This window comes from Lepisma saccharinum, chromosome 21, assembly GCF_977018435.1.
Source record: "Lepisma saccharinum chromosome 21, izLepSacc3.1, whole genome shotgun sequence".
Taxonomy (NCBI): Eukaryota; Metazoa; Arthropoda; class Insecta; order Zygentoma; family Lepismatidae; genus Lepisma; species Lepisma saccharinum.
Window position 1 is genome coordinate 4424286 of NC_139249.1, and position 17410 is coordinate 4441695.

The 17410-nt window shown below is 39.0% G+C and overlaps 1 protein-coding gene across 1 annotated transcript; it reads right to left on the reverse strand.

Annotated features, from left to right (window-relative positions):
* Positions 1-14846: 14846 nt before the first annotated feature.
* LOC146004444 (transient receptor potential cation channel subfamily A member 1-like) lies at positions 14847-16936 on the reverse strand. Its single transcript, XM_083143298.1, has one exon. The coding sequence runs from the start codon at positions 16932-16934 to the stop codon at positions 14847-14849; it is 2088 nt and encodes a 695-aa protein (XP_082999424.1). The 5' UTR covers positions 16935-16936.
* Positions 16937-17410: the final 474 nt, after the last annotated feature.

Below are 17410 nucleotides of genomic sequence, written 5' to 3' on the forward strand. Positions count from 1 at the left end.
TGGCAGTGTTGCTCGTCACCCCCTCCCCCTCACTCGCAGATAGCATAGCCTTCTCAGCACGCACCTGCTGATGGAAGAGTGGAACCACAAGCAAAACAACCTGCGCAGACCCACGACTCCTGTGCACCGTACTCCCGCGAGGAGGGGCGGGGGAGAGTGGACCATGCTTCCTTATGGCCCGAACTGAAGGGAAGAAGGGAGATCTGCGCGGGTACTTTTCGTCCCAAGGATTTTTTTCGTTGTGGTCGATCTATACTTTTCGTTTCAATCATATTCCGACTGGAAGGTTTCTGGCACCCCTCCGCCCCCTCCCCTTCCCAGCATGGTTAATAAATGAGACCCTTGCACTTTCAAAACCCTTATCGCAAGAAAAAGCTGGCATCAATTTTACACCACCATACAATAAGATTTACACGGGAAACATTTCCCAACATATTTTCTTGATTCGGACTAAGGGCAAATTAAAAATAATCAAAGAATTAAATTACTGAAAATATGGAAAAGCGCGATACCAAAATCTGTAATGAGTGCGAAGGGAAAATCGAGAAAAGGAAAAAAAAATTAAGTATAAAAGTATTCGAATAACCAGATTAAGAGAGAAAGTTAACACTGCTCGAACAATGCAAATGAAAAAAAAACGGGAATACGAATTGAAATATACGACAATCGGAAGTAGGCTGAAGGAAGCAAATTGTAATAAACGTGGAAAGAAAACATAATGAAAGGAGCGCTGGTTCGATTCGCGACGGAAGCTCATATTTGTTGTTCGAATCCCACTCTACACTGTATGTCCAGATGCATTTACACTTAAAACAAACTTCGTGGAACTTTTTCCAAATCAGATGTCGCCAAAAATTTAAAAACAAAAAGAATAACTATGAAGTTAAAATGCCGAAAGCGTTATTGCAAAATGAAAAAAAAAATCTTCACATATTCGTTCGGAAGTGGTAAAAGAATAATAAAAAACTCAAGCATAAATGTTAATAACACTTGTTAATATTACCAGAGACATTCTCAAAATAAACTTCTTGTCCGTTAAAATCAAATCAAGAGGAAAGCAAGATCTCCACCCGGTCGCGTGAATCTGTGGCTAGATTCAAGAGTTGGAAACACTACGCTTCTCGCGAGCTGATAATCCTGGCGAAACTAGATGATATAAAATTCCGGGTTGCATAACCGTAAGGGGGGTCGTTTCATTCGATTTTGAGTGTACAGGATCCTGAACAATAAGGAACCAAGATATTTATATGATCAAATTGCTCCGTACAGGAAGAAGGGAGCCCGACCCTGTGGCCGAGTGGTTAGCACATCGCGCTGCGACGCCAAGGGTCCCGGGTTCGAATCCCGGTCGGGCTTGGTTGTTTGTGAATGTCCATTCATCAATTTCATCATTTCATCACTCATCTCCATCTTCGCAAATTAGCCAAGAGGCACAAAACGCGAAGTAAAATAAACTAAATCAAATCAAAAATCAAATCAAGGAAGAAGGGAAAACAAATTAATCTTCGTCAAAAAACACAATTCACGATTCCTGTACACAGAACAACATTCTATGGGAATTCTTTCATAGTCACCGCAATAAAATAATGGAATGACCTCCCCCACCACTGACCTCAGGGGAGCTCCACCCTGCAACATACAAAATAAACCTAAGGAAACATCCACTGTCCAAACAATAGTGTCTGGATTTGTCTTTTCTGTAATGAATGGGAATGAAGTATTTGTTTCAGTTTTAGCTGTAATAATTGTATTCTAATTGTGATTTTAGATTTTACTCTGTACCTTCAGTACATTAATTGTTTACATTATAAGTATGAATGTTTTATTTTTTTTTTATTCTTTCTACTGCAACAATGATTTTCAAGAAGTGTAAAGTGTCAATTGTAATATGTTTTTTTAAAAATTTTTAAGGGTTTGTTGTAAGAACGGCCCGCGAGGCCTAAACACGCCCTCTCAATACAGACGATATTATTATTATTACACTGATGAACAAATTCAAACTTTTTTTTGCTCCTTTGAACGAAAATAGGTGATTATTTATAATTCGACCCCGCTGAATCCAAATCTGAAAGTAGAAATGCTGTATCACCTATCGTTTTCCCTGGATTTTCATTTTTTGTTTTTAATAAAAAATTAATTCCCTTTGTAATAATACATCGAAATTTGAAATTATTTTTGTTTGTTTGCTCATGAAATAAGATTTAAATATTGAAGTGAATAACTATCAAATATAAAAAAATTAAAAAATATATATAGGACCGATTTTGACTGTTCAATGAAGAAATTTCATGCAAAAATAAAAGGAGAAAAACAAATTTTTACTCGCATTTTCAAAATTTCTTTCTTGAACTCTGCCGTTTGTAACTGCCACCAGAAACCTCTTCCTTGAGGTTCCAACAGTAGTCTGCTAACATGTTTTGTACCAATTTTCCTGCATATCGTTTCTCCATGACAGAAATATCCTGGTGAAATCTCTCGCCGCATTCGTCACTAACCACGCCCAAGTTAGGGGGGGAAAAGTCCAAATGCGAATGTAAAAAGTGAATTTTCAAGGACATATTGCACCCCATGCGAAGATAACACTTCAACAAGTTCCTTGTAGTTGTCAGCTTTCATATTTCCAAGAAAATTACAGCATACTTGTCTGAAAGCTAACCATGCGCATTTCTCTTTTTCTGTTAGCAATTACACAAAGTTGTCATCATGAATGATCTCACGGATTTGCGGCCCAATAAATATGCCTTCTTTTAACTTACCATCACTGAGTTTAGGAAATGTTTTTCTCAAATACCCAAAACCCTCACAATGTTTATCCAAAGTCTTAACAAAATTTTTCATGAGCCATAACTTTATATGCAACTGTGGTAACAAAATCTTGTCTTGCTCAAGTAGAGGGTGATTCCTAACACTCTTCTCTCCAGGAATTAAGTTTTTTCGTATGGGCCAATCCAAAATGTTGTAATGTTAATCTTCTGCCCGGCTATCCCATTCGCAAAGAAAGCAACAAAATTTTGTAAACCCAGATTGCATGCCCAACAGTATACCAATCATTTTGAGGTCTCCGCATATCTGCCAACCATATTTTTCATAAATTATCACTTTTAATATTGTATCCATATTTTCATATGTTTCCTTCACGGTGGAAGAATAGGCAAGGCATACTGATTGGTATATATTCCCATTATGCAACAATACTACATTTAAACTATTGTTAGATGAATCTAAATGTAGTCTCCACTCCTTTGGGTTGTGACTCCTTCCAGGTTCTTCCAGAAGACCTTCTACATCATTGCAGTAAGTTAACTCATTACTAACAGAAAAAAATGTGTCAGTAATTGTTGGCGTTTCCGATATGACACCTTAAACCATCTTGTAATAAATTCCACCCTCGTAGACGAGAACCTAATAATTCCGCTTGAACTTTAGAAAGGTTGAGATCTCTGACTAGATCATTTAGTTCGGATTGGGAAATAAAGTGAGGTATATTTGGATCAGGAAAATTTGGATCGGTGTTTGAATATGAGGGTCCAGGATCGTCATCTGGAGAAGCACTGCTTGGTTCTGTTTCATCCACTGTCCATTCTTTAGGAGGCTTAGGAATTGGTATAAAATCATTACTCATAGGTTGGCTGAAGGAACATCAGGATAAAATATAGAATGTTTTGATTTAGAACTATATCCCACTATGTTTGTTAAACAGAAGTAACAATTCGTAGTATGATCTTTCTGTTCTGTCCATATTACAGGGTTTCCGAAGGGCATTGATTTGTGAGTGCCATTAAGCCAACCACGTAAAGTTCGCTAACAATTACAACAAATTTTTCATGGTGCCCAGCTTCTTCCCTCCTCTACTTTACTTCCAAAATACAACTCATATGCTTTTTTCACTTTAGGAGTGATAGTATTTCTCTGTGACTTCGGAGTAAATTCCCCGCAAACATAACAAAACAAGTTTGGGTTATTCACACATTTGCATGACATGGCGAACTCATCATTAATTGAGTTATAATGTATTTCTTTAAAAAAAAACAATTATGAATGCTCTTATCGTTTTGTTAAAATATAACTTACACTTAACTTCACTATACACAATATTACATTCACAATTTCACGAACATACACAAACATAAAATACGGCTACTCGCGAAGTTATCGGAAAGGAAGTTAAGACTCAACTAACCCACAAAAGAACAAATTTTAACAGAGAAACAGGAAATTTCTCTACTGCCAGATGTTTCCTCCACTAAATATTAAGTGCCAGTCATAAACACACAAGGTCGCTGAAAAGTTCTTATCAATTTGCTAGGAACCAAACGTTAAGCCAGATGCGGAGCAGGGTGTGGAGACCTGAAACCATAAAACTATAAAATGTGGGTGTTCTGCAAAAAAATTAGGTGATACAGGAAAACGGATGCGATATTCGTTATCAGCACATCTGAATACATAAAGATCACTTAGTTTTATTTAAAGGAGTATTTCATTGTTTATCAGTGTTATTTGAACCGAAGACACTGTTTATTAGTATCGAAATATAATTCCTAGTAATTCCTCCTACACTTCTATTCAGAACAAGCGACGCAGAACACATTTTCATAATTTAAATTAGGTTACTTCGTTACACAATACGTTTCCCCAGCAACATGTGAAACAGGCAAGATTGATTGATTTTAAATAAAGATTTAAGTCAGGTAACATTTTTAAACCGCTGATTTAAATCACTTTAATTAAATAATTTATAGAATAACGTACATAAGGATTTTGTAGATATCAGAATCACTTATAGTGAAAATACATTAATCTCGTAATCATTTAAGTGTTTATTAGACTCTAAGAAAGAAAGCAAAATATATGGTGTGAAGCTCATGCAAAAGGAAATGGGCAAACTGTAAACACACTTAAATTTCTTTTGATTCAAAATTCAGTAATTTTTATAGCCAAAAGTAGCAAACATTTTGTAATAAATATTTTGTGTAGAAAAACGTACAAAATACTATTCATGTTTAACCTCAAATAGTGTCATTATCATTAAAATGCAAATAAATAGGACAGCTTATATTTTGCAAACTATTATTTAAAAAATACCAAAATTCAGCTACAAAGACTTTGTCATATTTTATGTTAATTATATAGTATATATAGTACATTCAGAATGTTTTATTTTTCTGCAAGAAAAATTACTGAAATTATGTATTGATTGATTGATTTGTTGTTTTAAGTCCACTTTATGCACAGAAAGGCTAATCGGGACTGGACATACAGTTTAAAGTGGGATCAGAACCACTATGTGCCTCCAACGGGTATCGATGAAATTATATATTATAGTTTCATTAATACACTCACAAACATTTCCATAATATGTTCATATGATGTTTCACAGTATCAGAAACCGAGAAATGTACATTTACATATATTTATTTTTTATTTGCTTTAATCAAAATTTTTGAAATATTTTACAGGGTCGTTTACTAGAAAAGGCCTTTCTATAAAAAACAGCCCTTGCAGCAGCATGCACTGCTTCGCTCTGTCCACTCGATTCCCCCCTTTTCTCTACCGCTATGCGCGACCTTACTCCACAGATTCCGCGGACAGAGTATAGTTCCACCGGGTATCGTACTCGGGATTCCTTGATTACAAGGCGACCTTGCAAATACACATTTCGGATAGCAGCTGAACCAAGTACGATTTATTAGATTGTCAGACATAAAGTATTCTGCCAGTAGTGAAGCGAAAGAAGGGTTGCGGGATATAAGGTGAGAACTTCGCTGCAGGCACAGTGGGCGCAATTTTGTAGGCTAACAAGACTCTGGCGCCTGAATACACACGACCAGACTAATCAGCTGCTGGAGTAAGTTTCGTGTCCCTTCATCCATTGCATCTCAACACCAGCTGTCCTCATCGTTGTGATTAGCCAAAAGTGGCTGAAGAACGACGTAAAATCACAAAATTACCATTTATAATACTATGCAGTCCAAAATATTTAACACGAATGGGATAGGAAAAATTAGTTTACAGGTTTATTGTTGGAGATACTTAGGAAAATATTTGGACCTAAAAGGGATGAGGAGAGAGGTGAGTGGAGAAGGTTACATAATTTAGAAGTACATAATTTGTATTAATGTCCAGATATTATTAGAATCATTAAATCAAGAAAACTTAGGTGGGCAGGCCATGTGGCACGAATGGGAGAGGAAAGAGGAGTTGACAGGATTCTTGTTGGGAAACCTGATGGTAAGAGACCTGTAGGAAGGCCAAGACGAAGATGGAGGGATAATGTTGAGATGGACCTAAGGGAAATCGGTAGGGATGGAAAGGAATGGAATGATCTTGACCAGGATAGGGACAAATGTGTTTCTGCAGCCATAAACGTTCGGGTTTAAGAAGACTAAGGTCTAAATCACCATCCCTGAGACCTTCTGTAAACAAACGGTCTCACCGATTCGATGTATCACTCCGCGTCAGCTGATCCATGACCGCAATCATCTGCTGTTACACTCATAGTTCGCCGGACCTATTCATTTTATATAAGAGCCTCTGAATGTGAGAACCCGCTCTCAAAACATCAGACGAATATGCAGCCGCATACATTGTTACTCTCCCGGTCATTCTCTCTTTCATAACCCTTAAAACTGCAGACACTGACTCACCACTGCACTGGGATACCAACTTAATCACATCACTTACTGGTTTCTCAGGATACTACTGACAGAACGTTACATAAATATTTAGTAGAATCTGTTTCTCACCCCATTTCAAAGGCTGTCCTTGCTGGTGTTTTGAAAATAAGCTCGGAGTAAACGGAGACTTTCCCTTACGCATAGAACTCGGCATGTTATTTTTCTAAGGCTAAGTCAGGCAATATTACTAAGTTGCACTACTTCCTTGCTGTTCACATGATTATTTTTAGAAAATAACCAATGTTATAAAATATCATTATGTACACAAATCTCTAAGCTCATTGAAAGTTATATTACTACAAAATGTTCACACTTATCTTACCTTGCCACGTCACCAAGTTATTTTACGAAGTGCACTATACTTAGTGGAACAAGAATCGTTATTAGGATGCTTGTCAAAGTTTCCAACCGCAATAAATTTACGAACTTTTTGTCTTGTTTTGATCATCATCAATATATTTATTGGACTTACAGCAATGCATATGGCTGTTTATGCCCATTATATATTTTATTTACATAAGATACAATTTACATAAAATGTACAAACAAATTTCAAATACACTCCTATCTATATCAAACCTTAGAAATATACATTACCATGTTATATCATTTTGTCTAAAAAATGCAAGTAAAATATATTCAAAGAAAGAAGCCAAATTTATGGGAAATGATTACTGGTGCAAAGAGTTAATCATAAAGGTGAAGCAATAAGTAAAAAAAGAAAGAGCATTGGGTTTAAAGTGAGACGTCATTTGCGGCAGCGTATCCCATACTTCAAATTCGCCATTGTTTTACCTTACGTAATGAATCCTGTAACAACGCTGGATTTTCTTGTGGATTATTTTACTTCTATGAGTTTGCAATGCTTTCTGCATGCACGTGGTTTTGTTTACAGAAGGTGTCAGGGTTTGTGATTTGAACTATAGAGAGTTAGTGTGAAGAACTAGAGTTACGTTAATAATTATTTGTATTTTCTTTCACACTATAATTTCCAAGTTTAATTTCGGTCTGAGTGGGTAATGAGTAATTTATTTCCGGTCTTTTTTCAGTTGTGTGTGACTCTTCGTGTTGGTAGTGTTTTTCAAGGAGTAAAGCTTTTCCTCGTGCCGTTTGGTAAGCAAGTTATGCACCGTTGTAGAATAGCACTTAATGTAGCGTAGACGTCCTACTTTAGTGAAAGTTTGTCATGTTCCTCAAGATCAATGCCGTGTAAGTGTGTCTGCACACTATTGCTAACTTTCTAACGTGCCACAGCTTCGAGATATGGCTGTACCTTAGCGTGTCCGCTGTAATTTGTACTGTTTTAAGTTTTCTGTAAGTACTGCTGTCTACACTAAAACAGTTTTTTTGGATTTGAATTTCTTCTGCTTCGCAATGCACTGCTTTCTACCAGTCTTACACAACTCCGTCCTCTGTAAAAATTAATACAATGCCTTGTCAGTAAAATGAAATTATACGAGGGCGTGCTGAAAAGTAATGCATCCTATTTGTGACGGTGTAAAGAAATTTTGGATTTTGAGCAACCGTGCATTGTATGCTTCTCCATGGAAAGTTTTAAACTTCTATCACCAGGGGTTGCTGAACTAGAGCGAGAAAAATGGCAGCATGAAACCATACTATGTCGGTGGTACACCTGAAACAGCGTGTGGAGACAGTGTTTCTAACTGCAGAATATGTGCCCCAATTGACATTCATCGGATAATGAAGAAATGTTTAAGTTCATCATCGAGAAAGATGCAGGGTGATGCATAAAAACAGCATCAACTGATGCATTAAAGTTAATCTCGACGACAGAAAGAAATGCTAGTTCGCATCATATGATGCACTTCGGCGTTACCTGCACGGCATACAAAAATGCATCAAACTGTAAACCTGATTTTTCGCGGAAGCCATGAAACACACTTCAGTGCATCAATTGATGTGTTCTGATGCATCAATACATTTTGATGCATTTATCTTTTTGTGTGTGGGTTGAGAGAAATAATAGACAAGAATCTTCGAAAGCAGATGAACACACACACATACACGCAGAACTCTAAATGCATCAAATCAAGATTGACACACTTTTAATGCATCAATTTGCATGGTTAATGTGTAATTTTGTTATCTTTTTATTATCTTTTGTACCTTTTGGGAGTAAGTATCGCGTCTGATCTTCCTAGGTGATGCATTTCAGTGCATCACACGAAACAGAATCTGATGGAAGTAACATTTTATGCATTTCTGTGTATTGTGACAAACCCAAAAAGTGTATCATTTGCAGTTTATGCTCATGGAGTCCACATATGTGTGTGTAACAATTGACACGTCTCGGCTTTTGTGTGCAAAAGCTAGAATAAAAATTTTGTGAGTAGTTTGGCCAACTCACTGTAGTTAAAAACGCTTTCCGTTGCTCTGAGCTGTCATTTGTGTGCCGGCATGTAGTTTCATGCTGTTCGTGCTATGTATTAATTCAAGTGATATGATTACTGCTCTTGCAACTAGCCATATTTGCAGTTTCACATCTTTGTATTCGTTACGATGATGTATGGAGACAGATCTGCACGTTATACTTTATATTTTCAATGTTATACTACATCATAGGCTCACAGCATAATTCTGCCCTCTCAGAAAAGTGCTGGATCCGCCTATGTTCTGTAGTATTGTGACGCACCCTAAGAGACGAGAGCTCCCAATCAGTATGTCAATGCCTGGAGGGTGGTATACTAAATTAGTGTAAACAATTTAGATGACATCTCAGTAGCAGAACACTGAAATCACGCCAAATTCCCACACGTGACCTCACCCCTCACTTCGGTAACGCCGGTTGCCGTGTTAAAGAATTACAACGATTAAGCTTAAACAAACCAAAGAATCTTGACCTAAATTATCCTAAAGGTTTACGTTCATCACTCTTGAGTTCAAGAATTATAAAACCGCAGCAAAAATGAACTTACGTTTTGTACAAAATTCCACTGACACCAGACCACCCTGTACCTTAGAATGAATCCATCTTCGTTGATTTAATGACGCACCCGAAATATGAATTTAATTCAAATTCTTTCCCGGTAAAGTATACGTTAAGATAACATTAAGTTACAACTACTTGAGTTAATATTCATGCACGAGTGACCAGTAAGAAGTGAACCCCCCACCTGTAAGAGATCACTGACATTAGTATACACATTGTTATCTTACATGAATTGAAAATCTGTAAATTAATAATATTCACACTAGAAATTTGATTTATGAGCATTTATTCACTGAAACAATTGCAGAAATAAGATCTGCTGGATTTTACTTTAATTTACGACGACAAGAGAACACATTATTTTGTGTAAACATCATTTTGCATCTAACAAACATGCCAAACAATTGCGTATTAAAACATGAATATCAACTGATGTGACTGCTATCTTTCCCTTAAAACCGATCACACCAAGCTCGTTGACACCGACGATTATTTCGTGTGATAAAAATCTGAAGGGTTATCATTTAGACCATTTTAACGTTGCTGACGAATACAACTTTATACCATATCAACATATGAAAACAATCAACAAAATTTGACAATGTAAGTTGAAGCTGCCTCAATTATTGACAGCTAACGGACGTAAACATGCGTCCTAAAATCTCTCATTCATTATGAGGTAAATTTTGACAAACAACACAGAAAATAATGGATAAATCGAGCACGATAAATTAAGATTATATACAATAATTATTATTTACACAGTCTTAGCAGCGAGAGATTTCCTCGTCAAGATGGCTACCCCTAGCATGTGCTTCGCGCCCAAATTAACGACGTTTTAAGTTCCGTATTATGGCCATAATATACGCACACGAAAGCTAGCTTAAATCACGTATAAAGCCGATGAGTTTCATGTATTCCAAGTTGGATTTGAGTTTATCCGTAAGCACTTAGATAGAAAAGGATTCCTACTTACAATGCATCCGGGTCCATCAATTTGTGAACATTGAGCGAAAATAAATTTCACATATCCGCCCACACCTTCACTTGCGCTCACAGACTTCTCGTGAAGAAGGTAATATTATCCTTTGTGAATCATAGGCATCATTCAATTTGGACGGATAGCCTATGGATGGTCCGATATCCCTTGATATCTCAAGCCTCCAAACAGCTCACTTCTGTGTCAACCATTCCTTCTTCTCGAACTCCTGAATCGCTCTTCCGCGACCCGTTCCTCACGTTAAGATTCCAACCTGCGATTTCCTGCAACAGGTCCAAACCTCAGCGCAGAGCTGCTTTCACATACAACGTATTTCCGAGAATGATCAATAACCCAGTGTTTGCTCTTTGTTTTTCACAAATTCACCAAATCACATTAAAGGAAGAAGCATTTTCTTGCTGGATCCCGTTCGGAAATCAAGATCAGTTATTACCATTGAACCGTTCAAAAGATCTGTTACTCGTAACGTGCTGCACAATGTTGCCAACAGATATAAAGATTTTGTTCTGTGAGTCCTGAAGGATATAAACATGCGCGCAGCAACAGTCGTGGTTAATTATCAATAATCATTATCAATACTATAGAGAAAAACATGAATACAGTTGAATATAATATGACTCGCATAACGATACCCGTTATAGTATCAATATGGAAAAAGTGTACTTTACTTTTGAAACAGCGGTTACTGCATTCACCTTTTCCTTGAACTTGAGGTACCAGACGTGAAGCATTCCGAAAGTGTAAATCCGATCGAAATTAAATCTGCACTTCCATTAACTTTTCCATTAGCCCCTCCTCTCTCTCTTCCAAGGGATTATATATGTAAAATAGAGTGTGTGTCTACCAGAAGGTGTGGCTCAACGCGGTTAAAAGTGACTTCCCTCTATTCAGAGGAAAATGTCTTCTGGATTCTAAGCGCTTTGACAAGGCAGCTCATCAATCATTGATTCGTGTGAGAAGAAATCTCTACGTTTTAGGAGGAAAGATATTCTACCTGGTACTCATTCGAAAGCCCAAAGGCCTACCACGTAGCAATACTCGAAGTGTATTCGATAACTCGAACTCGGACACAAGCAATTTATCGATATCTACCGCATTCATTGTAACGACTTTATAGTTTCTATAATGTTAATGATAAGGAAATAATATCACAAGAAAAGATAAAAAGCAGATTTAATTCAGGAAATGTGTGTTACTTTTCTCTTCATAAACTTTTATCTTCTCGTATAGTATCTAAGAAACTAAAAGTTAAAATATACAAAACAGTAATTTTGCTTGAAGTATTATAGGGATGTGAAACTTGATCCCTTACATTGAAAGAGGAACATAAATTAAGAGTATTTGGAAATATGATCCTTACGAAAATATATGGACCTAAAAGGGATGAGGAGGCAGGTGAGTGGAGAAGGTTACATAATTTAGAAGTACATAATTTGTATTCATGTCTAGATATTATTAGAATGATTAAATCAAGAAGTCTTAGGTGGACAGGCCATGTGGCACGAATGTGAGAGGAAAGAGGAGTTTACAGGATTCTTGTTGGGAAACCTGATGGTAAGAGACCTGTAAGAAGACGAAGATGGAGGGAGAACGTTGAGATGGACCTAAAGGAAATCGGTAAGGGTGGAAAAGATTGGATTGATCTTGCCCAGGATAGGGACAGATGGAATGCTTGTGTTGCTGTTAGAGAGTTATTTAGGAAGGATCCCTAATATTGTACAGTGTGTCCAGTCAAATATCTTGTTTTTTATTATTTATTTCACCAGTTAGTCATCCCATCTCGATAACAGTGATTATCTTTGTGAGCAAGAGCGGCGTAAATTAGTTTAAAGATCGGTAACATTTTGTTTTTTTTTACTGATCCGATATTTCTCTAAATAACCTGATATTGAGTGTACATTTCCACTATTTTTTTATTAATTCCTTGTACCTTAAGAGCAGCAATACCTACTTGCGATTATTAAAAATATTCGTTCCAGAGAGCTGCGCAAAATATCAAAATTGAATGTTCTGCGCAACTGTTAACGATAAGCATGCGCAGAAAGCAGTGCTATGCGTATTTGCGGTTGAAAACGTTATGATATGCTGCGCAAAAGCTCGAAATGGGTCGTTATGGGTAACTATTGATACTAGACATGCGCCGTAGACTAAATTAGAGTACTAAGGAATTTCCTAACGGACTGCACGCACCAAAGTAACAGCTACATGCTAGCTGATGCGTGAAATCCCCAAGGAAAGCCCCATTCAGTCAGCGGATTTTTAAGTTTCCCATTTCCCTGACTTCCATAGAAGTTTTCCTTGTTTTCGTCCACCCTTACTACTATGGAAAATCTTATTTAAAGAAAGGGAGGGGGAGGGAGATAGGAAGAGAAGGAGAGAGAAAATATGTAGAAATGAACGCATGACTGGGTTTATTCACTAAGACCAATAATAAAAGAAGAAACAGGAAAAAAGGTACCTAATCAGGAAAATAAACTTTTTTCCTGTCTTCTATTCGAAAAATAAGTCTCTTCGTATTGCTGAGAAGGAAAAGTTATGCATACAAGAAGAACGAACGTTAATTCTTGAGGAAATTATTGAAGCCAAAGACAGAGTTTTCTTATATAAATTTCTCAGTAAGTCTTTTCTCAATTTTTCTGTGTGTTTGTAAAATACTGTATTTTTAAGGTTTTATATGTGTATATTAGTGTGCATAGCAAATACCAACCAATGACAAAAATGATGTTTTGCAATTTCACAAGTTATAACCACAAGTTAACAATTTTCTCTGAGGAAAATTTCTCATGAATCATGTGTATTTTTTTTAAAGAAAGGCTCTGATGTAATATGAGATAATGTACTGTAACTGTAGTACAGTGGGTTGGATGAGTATTACCAAGCAAATTGTCCATCACCATTCTCTTTGTTTTACGCGATGAGACCTTCAACAATTGAAATAAAACGAAGCAAGCTGCCGAGAATGTCTGCATCAGCATACGCAAAAATCTAATCCATGAAAGCACTAGGTTGCAAGAGAAAATTTAATGAAACTGACCATGGACAATTAGCCGAGCAATACTTGTGAATCCCACTGTACTAGTAGGTTACGCAAGTAACCAACGGAGCGGATGCATTTTTTTTCGTTTTTGCGTTTCCTGATTTGCTATTTATTTATAACTATTGAGTATTCTTACCATTATTCTCCTAGCATTTACAATGTGTAAGGTATTCACAAGAAGGCTAGGCCGAAAACAAGATAGTGCAAATGAACGTGAAAGAAAATGGATTTGGTAAGGAAAAGAGGATTTTACTCGCCTGTGACTTATACAAATGGAAGGGCCACGTTTCCGCACCATTGGATTAAAAGATTGGAATGGTGTGAGCTTTGAATAAGCTAGAAGTAGCATGTTCACTAAAGGGTTTATCTGTACCAACATTGAGTCCATTGACAAATATCCAGCAGCTTAGAAAAGTCCAGTTATGTCATTAGGTACCTGAGTAACACTTTGGTTGGGCCAGATTCGATCCGAGTAAATCTGTGATGTTTATTTAGGTAAACATCTCCAAGGCACAGAGGATAAAGGTTATCAGAGGCCGAAGCTGTTTACACATTTCGACTTCGATTTCGCTACAGAAGTTCCTGGATTCGAATCCTAGCCTCGGAATATCGTGTTCTTTGTGAGTGCCCCTTCATTTTACTCCTCATTGTCGCGTTTAGCCAAAAAGAGCCAGAAAAGTGACTCTATATACAGAAATATAAACTCATTTAATTTGAATCAATGAAGACATTTTTAAACCTCTACAATTTTATTTCCAATTCTTGCATTTGTTTTGGTTTGCTTGTGTTAGCTCAGAGCAAGGTCATCTCTGCTCCACTGTTGTCTTGAATCGTATCATCTTCACACGAAATAACACAACTCTGTCACTACAACTAGTGATATACAAAATGCAAAGATTTTCATTGCAACACTTAACATTCGATTACCGCTAGCTGTGTTTATATAGTTATTTTAAAAGTTTTATATATAGTATATTGTTTATAAGGCAAATTACAAAATGTTACTTGGTGGGGGGGGGGGGTTACGTGACAAGAGAAGGGAAATGTCTAACACTTCAATGGACCATAGATATAACATACGAGTGGGATATATTGAAATTTCCCTGCAGCTTTGATATTTTTCATACAGTTATTTATATTATTCCATTTTGATCTGAATTTTTTTGCGTCGAGGTAAATTTTCTTTCATATGACAACACTGCTTAAAGATTGTGTACTTGTTGCGAATGAGTTTGCAACGCTGAATGGCATTCGGTCATTTGATTGGCTGGCATGAATCAAGAGCGCGGCATTGCACCCGGCGTCCAGTAGCATCTGCACATGCTCCCTTGCCCCGTACCTAGTGGCGATATGAAACGGGGTCCAGCCTTCGTGGTTCGTGGAATTAAGCACCTGGGATGACGCAGACCAACGGAGCAGCTCTTTTGTAACCTCCCAATCTTCATTAAGAGCCGCCAGGTGGAGAACGGAATTACCGTCTTGGGTTACATGGGTGACGTCACATCCGGCTTCCAGCAGTAGCTTCACGTGTTCCTTCTTCGCCTTTCTCGCCGCTAGGCTCAGGGGAGTCCATCCTGTATTGTTGACTGAGGCGAGAAGAGCAGCTGAGTCCTCTATTGAAAGGAGTCTTTGCAGTATCTCGCTGTCTAGGTTCTGGGACGCTAGGTGCATGATGGAGTTTCCATCATTGTCGACGACTTTAGCGTCGCAGCCAGTTTCCAGCAAAAGGCTTACATGGTCTTTTCTACCCTTTCTCACCGCCCCATGAAGCGGCGTCCAGCCTGAGAAGTTAGTGGTGTTTAGTAAAGTCTTAATGGCCTGGTTCTGCAAGAGTTTGGACAGGATGTCGGTACCTTCGTTCCAGCAGGCGAGGTGGAGAGCGGTGTTTCCGTCTCCTGTAGCACGTAACACGTCACAACCCGCCTCCACAAGAAGCTGCATGTGCTCCTCTTTGCCTTGCCTTACTGCCACATGAAACGAAGTCCATCCGATCTTGTTGGTGGTGTCTAGAAGCTTTACGATGTTCTCGTGAAGCAACAGCTCGCGGAGGGCGTCGTGGTTCTTGTTCCAACTCGCCAGGTGAAGCACAGAGTTCTTGTCTGTCGTGAGCAGAGTCCCATCACTCCCTGCTTCCAGCAACAACCTCACATGTTCCTTCTTTCCTACCCGCACGGCTATATGGAGCGGTGTCCAGCCAACTTTGTTAACAGTTTTCAGTAGTTCCGAAGATACCTTACTATTCAGAAGCTCCTCGAGAATGTCCCAGTTTTCGTTCAAGCAGGCCAAATGCAGAACAGAGCTGTTGTCATTTGTTTCCACAGACGTGTCGCAACCTGATTTCAGGAGCATCTTCACGTGCTCCTTCTTTCCAATCCTAACAGCAACGTGCAGAGGAGTCCAGCTCGACTTGTTGGCAACATCAAGCAACTCCTTGTTCTCATTGCGGCGAAGCAGCTCATCTAAAACGTCAGTGTTGTCGTTCTCAATAGCCAAGTGGTAGACGCAGCTGCCATCTGGCGTTAGGGACTTTCTGTCGCAACCAGCTTTCAGCAGTAATTTCACATGCTCTCTTCTTCCATGCCGCACCGCAACGTGGATCGGGGACCAACCAGAACTGTTGACAGAATCAAGCAATGGGTGAACCTCTTTCTTCTGAAGCAGCTCATCGAGTACTTCCCAGTACTCATTCCAGCAAGACAAATGAAGAACTGAGTTCGTGTCCGTTGTCAGACTTGTAATGTCGGCTCCTGAGTCTATCAAGGACTTCAGGTGCTCCCTCTTGCCTTGTCTGACGGCAACGTGCAAGGCTGTCCATCCAATTTTGTTGACCACGTTCAGGGAGTCGGATCTGTTTTCAAGCAAGTAGGCCAGGGCCTCGGGATTTTTATTCCAGCAGGCAAGGTGAAGAACAGAGTTCCTGTCTGTCGTGAGGCACTCAGTGTCGCTCCCAGCTTCCACCAGAAGTCTCACGTGCTCCTTTCGACCTATTCGCACCGCCACGTGTAAGGGAGTCCATCCCACCTTGTTCACAGAAAAGAGTAGCTGGGTATCCTTCACTTCCAGAAGAAGTTCTTGCAAAATGTCCCAGTTCTCGTTTAGACTAGCCAAGTGGAGAATCGAGCTCCCATCCTTAGTTTTCAAGGAGGTCTCGCATCCTTCTGATAGCAAGAGCCTCACGTGTTCAGATTTCCCCTTCCTGGCAGCAATATGAAGAGGAGACCAACCGTCCTCGTCCAGGACATTCAGCAGCTCACTGTGCTGATTGAACTTCATTACTTCAGATAGAGTCTCTGGGTTCTCGTTCCACGCTCCCAAGTGAAGGACCGTGCTTCCGTCATTAGTGCGCATGGATACGTGAGAACCGCCTTCGACCAGAAGCTTCACATGCTCCTGTCTGCCGTGGCGCACTGCGATGTGAACAGGAGTCCACCCGACCTTGTTCGCGGTGTTCAGAAAGCAGCGGCACTTCTCGGATTGCATCAGTTCGGACAAGACGGCGTGCTGGTCGTTCCTGCTTGCCAGGTGGAGGACAGAGTTGCCTTGCGGAGTCAATAACCCCGTGTCGGCACCGGCCCTCAGAAGGAGCTGCGCGTGGTCCGTCCTTCCGTACCTCGATGCCACGTGCAGAGGTGACCATCCTGACTTATTGGTGGAATTTAGAAGGTGCGAGAAGGAGTTGCTCTGGAGCAGAAGGGAGAGGATCTCTGCATTCTTGTTCCAGCTCGCTAGGTGAAGGGCTGAACTTCCTG